General features: G+C 45.4%; 1 protein-coding gene across 8 annotated transcripts in view; it reads left to right on the forward strand.

Annotated features, from left to right (window-relative positions):
• The window catches only part of ADAMTS9 (ADAM metallopeptidase with thrombospondin type 1 motif 9), a 76,449-nt gene extending 67,189 nt beyond the window's left edge, over positions 1–9,260 (forward strand). For 6 of the 8 annotated variants that reach the window (XM_082767814.1, XM_082767815.1, XM_082767817.1 and 3 more), the window contains 8 exons: positions 414–546; positions 783–877; positions 1,035–1,129; positions 1,225–1,358; positions 2,541–2,632; positions 4,031–4,135; positions 5,842–5,936; positions 6,368–9,260. In XM_082767814.1, coding sequence (XP_082623940.1) covers positions 414–546; positions 783–877; positions 1,035–1,129; positions 1,225–1,358; positions 2,541–2,632; positions 4,031–4,135; positions 5,842–5,931 — 744 coding nt within the window. In that variant the 3' untranslated portion in view covers positions 5,932–5,936; positions 6,368–9,260. Of the gene's footprint in view, positions 1–413; positions 547–782; positions 878–1,034; positions 1,130–1,224; positions 1,359–2,540; positions 2,633–4,030; positions 4,136–5,841; positions 5,937–6,367 lie in introns of those variants that run through there. The other 2 variants (XR_014318166.1, XM_082767819.1) reach the window with 2 other exon arrangements.
• The last annotated feature ends 462 nt before the right edge of the window (positions 9,261–9,722 follow it).

Below are 9,722 nucleotides of genomic sequence, written 5' to 3' on the forward strand. Positions count from 1 at the left end.
GCTGTGTATTTTTGGTGCAATTTGGTTAGAAGACAACAAACTCTGTCATGGTTGCTCAGAGGTCAGTGAGTGGCAGGGGAGCACTTCTAGCATTCAGGCCTTCTGGTGGACGTTTCTTCCTTGTGCAACCTTCCTACTGCAAAATGAACATTTTTGCTTGAGCACAGGTCTCATCCAGTAAAGTATGTAAGTGCTAAGTGAAGTATAGTCTTCTTGAAATAATTAAGGATGATGATAATAATGAAAGGATTAAATAATCAAAGGGACTACTTGCCTGATTAAAATTAAGCCTTTGTGGGATTGGGACCTCTGCTGCTGTCTCTTTATACAAGGGAAACTGGCTGCCTCTGTTCTTCTAGTCCAGAGCCCAAAAGCCCTTGAGATAAAACAGGAACCTCTGTCTGGTCTTGCAGTGCTCTGTGACCTGTGGCGTTGGAGTCATGCACCGGTCAGTGCAGTGCTTGACAAATGATGACCAGCTCAGCAGCTTGTGCCACGCGGATTTGAAACCCGAAGAGAGGAGAATGTGTCACAACGTCCATGACTGTGAGTCTGCAGCTTTGCACCTTTCTTTCCTTTTTTTGCACCTTGAGCTTCTGTTTCCATCACACTCCTGGAGATGTGCTGTATTTCCAAGCATTGGGGCCATCCAACAAAGCACTAAGGCACTTCAGGGAGCTCTCTTTAAAATAAACATCTTGTCTTGAGGCTGTAGATGTCTCATAAAAGAAATGTTGATGTACCATTGCTCAGTGACTGTAAGTATTTCTGTTTTGTTTCAGGTGAATTACCAAGGAGTTGCAAAGATGTTAAAAGTCTCAAAGGTGTCACTGACGACGGTGAATATTTCCTTAAAGTCAAAGGGAAGACATTAAAGGTGCGTTTCAGCAACAGATTGATGGTTTATGCATTTCCCAAAGGTGCAAGAGGACCCTGCGTATGCTCCTCACTTCCACTTGCATTTTCTACCTCCAGTTTTCTAGGCATTCCTTTTGCTTGTGATGCCTGACAAAATTACGGCTTCTCTCTTTCAGGTGTATTGTTCTGGGATGCAGACTGACAGCCCAAAGGAGTACGTGACCCTTGTAAATGGGGATGCAGAGAATTTTTCAGAAGTGTATGGATACAGGTAAGAAATCCCTTTAATTCTGAGCTTTCCAATGTTTTTGTTTGCTATGGCAATATTTTCCTGTCATGAGTAGAAAGGGTTTTCTTTTGATTTAGATTGCATAACCCGACTGAGTGTCCATATAACGGGAGCAGACGAGAAGACTGCCAGTGTAGGAAAGATTACACAGCAGCTGGGTTTTCCACCTTCAGCAAAGTAAGGCTGGACCTGAACACTATGCAAATAATAAGTGAGTAAAAAACAGGGCCTTGCCATTAAAAAACAATGTTTCTTTTACATAAATGTAGCTGTAATTACAAGCAAGCAGAAGTAGTCTAGTGAAGGTTATTCCTGAGCTCTCCTATTAAAAGCTGCTTTTAGACCTGGTCACCTTTGCACTTAAAGGCTGCAGCCCGAGCACATCAGAGATGCACTGTGCCAGCCTTGGGGCAGTAGGAAGGTGAAGGAGGCTCTTGGCAGGGTCAGACCTGGTAAAATAACTGGTGTTGAGAGTGATGGAGAGGGGGCTGTGGGTTTGCAAAGGGGAAGGCAATTGTAGCTGTGCAACACCAGTGGTACCCTGTGACCCAGCATGCGAGGGAGCTGGGAGGTATCCCCACTGCTCAGGTACAGTTTCAGTCCCCTTGGCTCCAAGGATGCTCTTAGTTTCCAGCAAACGTTTTTAAAATGCAACAAATTGTTGCTGGTTCATTCAGTAAATAGCAGAGGTTTTTTGACAAATCAAAGGCCTTCCTTGTAAAATGACTCTCTATGTGACAGGGTTTTTTATCACTTTATTTTCAGGACATGAGACCTCACCATCTATTAATCTGTAAAAAGCTTCTAATAGTCTGTAAAAGCTCCTAGGAGCCACCCTCAGGGAATCTGATACCAGCTCCCTTTGCATTTCAAAAGGAGCTGGGCACCCACCTCTGTCAGGCAGGAGCTATCTTGCATCCCCATCAAAAGGAGTCTCACTTACTTCAGATTGCTGCAAAATACCTCAAATCCCTTCGAACACCTGAGCTGGAGCACCCAGGCTAGGGGCAGTCTGGGGACAGTTGTTTGGCTTTGTTCAAAAGGAAGATTTAGAAGTTGCCCCATCAAAATGGGAAATTGTCCGATAGAGAAATAAAAGGAAAGGCATAGGTTCTGGTTTTGTTGTTATTTATACCTAGGCCCTAAATCTTGAACCCAGCCATAAAACTGAGCATATGAGGGTCCTGTGAAATTCAGTCCTAGTGTGCTGGGAGTTGTGTGGGATGAACTGGGGATTTAATATTAAAAATCCAGCAGATGAGGTCTCAACTCTCAAGATTAATGCGTGAAATGAGCTTTAGTGACTTCAAACATTAGCATAGAACATGTTTACATGTATTTTGTCTCTCACTGCATCTTTCTTGCCATGTTATTCACCAACTCTTCTCCACAGCAACTGACTTACAGTTTGCACGGACGCATGATGGACGACCTGTTCCTTATGCCACTGCTGGGGACTGCTACAGCGCAGCCAAATGCCCGCAGGTATTTGACAATAGTGTTTCACAGGAATTGGTGCCATTTGTCATGTCCAGACCCTCTATTAATTACTGCTGATCACATCAAGCAGACTCCAGTGAGTGTCCCATTCTCAAATCAGCAGTCAGAAACTTTTCCCTTCGGCCGCTCTTCCTGTTTCTTTAGGAAGGTGCCAGGTTGTTATCAGACAAGCAGCAGAACTAGCTAAGGGACATCTCCCAGGGCCTACAGCCCCTGAGGGTGCTGAGAAAGTCACCATTAAAGCAGAAAAAGCAGAAGAAATGAGGCTAGGAGAAGAGCTGTTGTGTGCACGTGTGTTTGAAGGTAGGGAGAGCAGCCGGGCACAGGCTGAGTCACATCCTCAGCTGCTTTGGGAGGTAATGCAAGATGTCAAGCTCAGTTGCTTGGAAGAAGTATGTGCTCTTGAAAGTCATTAGGAGACTAATTAACACCGTGCTACAGGTGGCTCGCTCTTTGTCCTTGGCACACCTCGCTTTTGTGGAGCTGGGGGATGATGAGTGATGTGTTTGCCCAGTGCCTTGGACTATGCAGACCTTGTTGGCAAAGGGCATTAGGTGAGGAACTGCAGCAAAAGGTGGCAGAGGGCAAACCTCTCCATCTCCTTCTGGCACTTTTCTGCACGCCTCAGCAGCTTAGGGATTGCCTTCTTACCTCAGGAAGGCTCATGAATGTTAATGCCCATCCTCCCGACCAGGCAGCTCGCTCCTCGCAGAGCATCTCCATTGCCAGGGTGGTGATCACGGGGAGCAAAGCTCAGAGTCACCTGGTACCATGATGGGTCAGCCTCGGGGTGTGCCCAGAGATCCCAAAATGGGCCAGGCTGGTGTCTCCTGGGGGATCTCAGGTGGATGCAGTCATAGCCCTGAATTTTCTATCCACTTTGTGCATTTTGAGATGGGGGGAAATGAAGTGAAGGACATTTCTAAGAAATAAATGAAAGAGTTCTGATTTTACTAAAAAGCTCAGTGGAAAGTACAGAAAAAAGGACAAGTGTGCCCTCTCCAGTTGAGGAGGGAGAAGTGAGAGCAGCTGCAGCACATTCCTGGGGTACCTTCTCCATCTGCCGCTGGAGCACATCAGGCTCCGCAGCTTGCCGTGGAAAAGCCAAGAATGCCCTCAATCGGCAAACCACGAAAAAGCAGCGGAAAAGAGCAAAAGCAGTGAAAAACCAAGCAAAAGCCCCTCCTTCCTTGCAGCCACAAATGAAAATGAAATTCCTGACCTGAGACATGCTGTGATTTGTACACTATGTGCTAATTACTGTCAGAGCGATGGAAAAATTGGAAACATTGCTGACACGATCCTGTTAGAGAAGTGATGCTGTGGCAAGTGTGCTGAGGCATGGGGCTTTGGGATAACCAGGCTTGTCTGCTTGCTTTTTAGGGTCGCTTCAGCATAGACCTGTATGGGACAGGCCTGTCCTTAACGGGAACAGCGAAGTGGCTCTCGCAAGGGAATTATGCAGTGTCGGAAATTCAGAAATCCCCAGTAAGTTGCAATTTTAATTATGGTTATACCCTCTCGTGGGAAATTTCTAATGGCCACGTCATCTTTTGTGTCAACATCTTCCAATTAGATGCTAACAAAAATCTGACATCGATCATTAGAAACAAAGTGTTGCCCATAATTGTAGTGGGGAGGATGTTAGTGGATTTAACTTGATCTAGGTTATTGCAGTTAATTAGTGAGCCTGTTTAGCTTTGCATCTGCACACTGTGAGTGCTGTGGGGCAGACCTATCTGTAATTAGTTGGCTTTGGTGGTGGGCATAGTGTGTGCATTTTGTGGCAGGCAGGGCTGGGGACACTGGGGCAGGGATGCTGAGTGGGGATGAAGCATGCACCCTGGGAAGGAATTGTTCCCAAAACATTTGCCCCTGTTAAAACTGTCCTAAAGAGGTCACTGCAGCCCTTTAACAAGAAGCAGATTGTAAAATGTCCTCTCCTGGGCTGCCTCGAGCCCATGAGCCTTGTCAGTACTGGGGCTTGTAAAGGAGCCTTTTCAGCAGAGGGGTTGGATGCTTCTGGTCCGTGCCCTGGTGCAGGTGTAAGAGGACTTAGCACAGACCCCGTACGTTAGTTCTGGCTGGTGCTTTGCTGTTCTTCTCCACTTCAGAGAGGAGAAGCTCAGGCGGCCACCTTCGGGGTTGCAGAGGGCAGACACAATCACGGCTGGCAGAATTAAAACAAACTTTAAGGGCCAAGGGAGGCTAAGAGACAGCTCTTACCTCCCTCACCCAGTGGCATCTGTCAAGCGCTGCTCCAGGGGTTTAATTGCCAGCAGGAGCAGAAGAAAGGAAGGGACAGCGAGAAGAGATGATAGCAGCCTGCCGCAATCACAGATCGATAGTGTCAAGGGCAGGAGGGAGCTCGCCTAAAAATAAATGCTTTGTGTGAGCTTGTCCTGCACTTAAGCCCAATTTTCTGATAATTGAGGGTTGAATTCCCCTCAAGGGCTGTCTGTCCATGGTAGTCACCAAGAGGAGAAAACCTGTGCAGAGGTGGGGCAAAGAAGGCCAGATGGAGGTGTTGCCGATGCTGGCATCAATTGTGACTTGAGTCACCCCATGCTTGCTGGAGACCTGGCCAGCCCAGGACTGCATTTTCCTGGGTCTCTTCTGGATTTGGAGGTACAGAGCTGATGGGGAACAGCACCATAGCACATGGCACAGCCTCACCACATCCCTGTCGTGTCCTTGCTCTGGAGGCACACCAGCTCTTACCTTCCAAATAGATGTTTCTCGGTAATGTCTGCAAATGTCCTCTGTGTCCTTCACATGCTCGCTCACCACCAAGGTGCTGTTCTTGTCTAGATGTGTTATTTCTCTCTCGTGATCCAAGTTTTCCACTCATTACAGTGGAACAAGCAGTTACTCACTGTAGGGCAGATTGGAGAAAGCAGATGTCCTTGAGATATCCCTCCAAATGGCCTTCTCCTTGGGCATCTTGCAGTGTAATAAATCAAAAGTACCCTTTCTTATTTGTGTTCACCATCTGACCTGGCAGTACTAAAGGGAATTACATTTGCATACATTTAAATATAACTGTAATTTTGCAGCTTGATTTAGGCATTATTTGTTTTTCTTCCGAGACATTTTCTATCAAAGCCCTGGCTGGAGTAACCCAGATCTGGCTCTTTCACAGCCTGGAGTTCTTAAGCCCTTACATGAGATGTTGCTTCTGTTTTTGCCTGCAGGATGGTACCAAAGTAGTGGGAAAATGCGGTGGTTACTGTGGGAAGTGTACTCCATCGTCTGGAACAGGCCTCGATGTCCAGGTGTTATAGCAATGGTAAGTGCCCTGCCGAGAGCAAAGGGGAATCTTCCCCAAAATGTCCTGCTGAAGGCACACAGCAAGCGATGGCTCCAAAGCATCCGGTTCCCATTCCCCAAAGCCAGCTTGTCACTCAGGTCTGGGGCACATCTTCTGGAGACTTGCTCCAGTGATAATCTGAAAAATGCCTGAAAAGTCCCACGGGACAGCTGGATGCATGCTCCTTTGTGAGGGGCTTCTTACCTGGGGCCAGCGAGCACACCCTGGGCAGCAGGAGCAGCTCCAATGCTCCCAGTAATGCCCATGGGAGTGATGCTGTCAAAGGGAAGCACGTTTCCACCTTGCTGGCATCTGTCCCGGCTCAGATCCCACACTGGTCTCACCACTTACAGGTTTGAAGGCAAAACTGATGGCCTGACTCTGACGTGCTCCTCGTCTGTGCTTTGCAGGTTGTCTGGGAGCAGCCCGTGGAGACGAGATGGATGAAGGATAGCGATGCAATACCTCTGCCTTCCACTTTTTTATCTGTTTATGTGTGTATATAGATCGCATATTCTTAATGTACAGTATAATATTTATGTTTGGAATTATTTATTTTGATTTAATATTTTTGTACGTAAAATCATTATATTAAGGCTGCTTTTACTATTTTTATTTTTTATTGTTAAATCCTGCAGTCAAACCACTGCATTTTGCGTACTCTACATTATATGTAGCATTATGACAAGTGATACTTTATTGTCACTGTATTCAGTTGTTTACTTTCAATCAGTAATTTTCCTTCAGTTATGGGCTGCTTTGGCCCTCTACGGTGCTACACAATCTGCATAGGGGTATTTTTGGCATTTCAATCTGTCTTTCTGTAAGGAAAATAGACAAGACGTGCTTAAATTTGATGTTAGTGATTAGGCCAACAGCACTCAAGGAAAACATGACAATGAATACAGTGCTAGTTGCATTAGCAATCTTTATCTTTTAGGTATGTTTTGAATTTCACATGACCTCTGTGGCCAGTGCTAAAGCACTGGTTTGGTGCTAACATGGTATTTATTAATGCTCTGTAGTTTTAGTTAATCCAGTGCCTTTATCAGTGAGAAAAGGAAGAAAGCAGAAAAATTGTCAGGCGATTTGAATCGATTGAGATCTACCCCAGGTTCAGGAAAATTCCTGCAGATGGATCTTCAGCCGAGCCCCTTTTATTGGTAGGGCTCCGAAGCAAACTCGCTTTTCAGAAAAAAGAAAAAAAAAACAACAACATACATTTCTCTGCTAATTGCATGTGCCACCATGCTTCCTGGCTCCATCTGGCAGCGGGGTATTAACTCATCCAGGCAGGCTGATGAGCCCATATGTTTCCCCAGGCTGAGAAGCACCGCAGCTTATTAGGGACATTGTCACAAAATCCAAACGTGGAGCCCAAAGCATCTCTGCTGCGCTCCCACCACCCGCAAGCACCTGCCTGCGTGGCTGGGGGGAGCAGGGCACATAGGGGCTGGGGACAGCACGTCCTGCCCTGCTGCCCCGCGATGCTTCCTGGCTTCCTACTCACTGGCAGCCCATCTGCAAGCACGCAGGGCCGGGCAGGCGGCAGCAGCGAGATCAGCGTGTACTTGCAGATAACTCTGCCCCCCCCTTTGAAAACAGCCTGCTTTACGCCTACTTCTGTATTGCTTCATATCTTCCTGGTAGGGCATCTGCGCTCTTTGCTGTCCGCAATCCAATGTACAACCAGACCTTTAATGTTGTTTTTTTTTTGTGTTGTTTTTTTATTTTATTTTTAATTGAGGGGAAAGCTCCCATAGGCACCACCGCGGCTGTGTGATGACTGCAGCTCCGCCTGTACATAGCCTGCTGCTTGCGGCATGCCACGTTTTTCGCAGAGCTTCGTAGCACGTTGAACGGGGGTGATGTGACCAGATTATTTTTGTAGTCTATGACTATGTCTCTTAATTCTTTCTCCACAATTTTACTTAGTTATAGGAAGACGCTGCCCCGCTGCCATATGTCAGGGCAGCCAGCAGCACAAAGTACAAGGAAAGGAAGCTTTTTAGCACAAAATTGCCAGCAGTTTGGAAGACCAAAGAGTCTTGTCTGCTGATCTGGCTAAATCTTTCAATTTTGGATGCAAACACTTAAAAAACCCATCCTCAGGATCTTCTGCAAGTCTTTTACCTGCCATTACCCAGCTCCCCAGAGGAGGAGCAATCAGTCTGTTACAAAACAGTCAGATCAATAGCAATAAATTGTCAGATCCCTGGATTCATAATGCATGTATTCAGCCTGCAGAATGAAACCCGTCAGCCTGACAGTCAGGTATTGATATATTCACGTAAATCGGTAGACATCTAATGTGTGAGCAGGGTCCTGTTAAAAGGCAGCAGCTAAAGAATCGGTGCTCAGCACTTACCCGTGCGTGCCTCTGCCGCTCTCGTTAATATTCAGGCTTAGAGGAAAGAATGAGACTATCTTACTCATCATTTGGGGTGATTTTTTTGTTTTTTGTTTTGTTTAATAGCACATAAAATAAGTAGATATGATCATATCTTAAGGCTGATTTCACCTATGTTGTATGCCTATGAGTAGCAATGAGGAATTATGCCTTTCTGAGAAAAATGCCAAAAATACCATTTCAAAAGTCAAAGAAAAGAAAAGGGAAAATGGAAAGGGAAAAAGGGATAGGGAAAGGGAAAAAAGGGATAGGGAAAGGGAGAGGAAAAAGGGAAAAGCAATAGTTACGGAATAAAGATTTTTTAATGATAATTGCTCATGTATAACTTCTGTAGGGGAAAAGGGAAAATTGCACTATGAACTTTAGAGAGAAACAGTGGTGCTTAGAAAGTACAGGCTTATTATATTTTCTGTAATGAAGTGAATGGCTATTTATAAAAAGAAATATTATTTTGACCTGTACACATTCCTGTCTACCATATAGTTTCATAACTGCTAATAACAGAGCAAGAGAAACCTAAAAAAATATTAAATAAACTATAAGGGAAGAATTGATAGATCACTGATTCACTAGATTATGATTCATTAAAGGGCTTCATTAAATAGGAACAGACTTTGAGGACCAGAGGCCTTCAACACTTCTTGTTCAGGAAACAACTCTGGGTTTTGTATATCAATGCCATTATTTTTCTACAAACTTTTTTGTTTTGTTTTGTGAGCACTTTCCTGTACAGTATTTCTTTTCTTTCTGATTATATTCAAAAGGAAACGAAGAGACCTGTAAGAGATGTCTGTATGGTCTTTCTGCATTTGCCATCGTATTTCAATACCTGTGTGCTATTATAGAGGCAAAATACTTTGTACACAAGGGAATAATACAGTGAATGGTAAACATCCATTTCTGTGCTGGTTTTTATTCCCAGGCTTTGGGTTCCTTGTTCTCTTGTCTCGTGTGAAAGGAGCAGGAGGGGCAGGAATGCTGCTCGTGCAGAGCCCTTCCCTGTGGTCCAGGGTCTTGAGCTCTGCCTGCTGATGCTCCCAATTCTTGTCCAGGGGGGAACAGCCCCAGGTACAAGGCGTACCCCTCATTCTACAAATGTGCCTGAAGGATGACTTGGGATACCGGACCCGCTAGCGACGCTGCAAAAATAAATCAACTTAGAAAATTTTTTGGGGAAAAAAAAATCATTTCAAGTCTACAAGAAAACGTATGTGGAACAAAGTTGGGTTAAAAGGAGGCAAACATGGGGACCAACTCCCAGGAAGGAAACCAAGCAGCAAATTGCAGCCAGAGTCTGGCATCTGCTGGCTTGCCCTTAGGCTGGGTGCTACAGGCAGGCTGCAAATAGGGTGATG

Source organism: Aythya marila (genome assembly GCF_965140915.1).
Source record: "Aythya marila genome assembly, chromosome: 10".
Taxonomy (NCBI): domain Eukaryota; kingdom Metazoa; phylum Chordata; class Aves; order Anseriformes; family Anatidae; genus Aythya; species Aythya marila.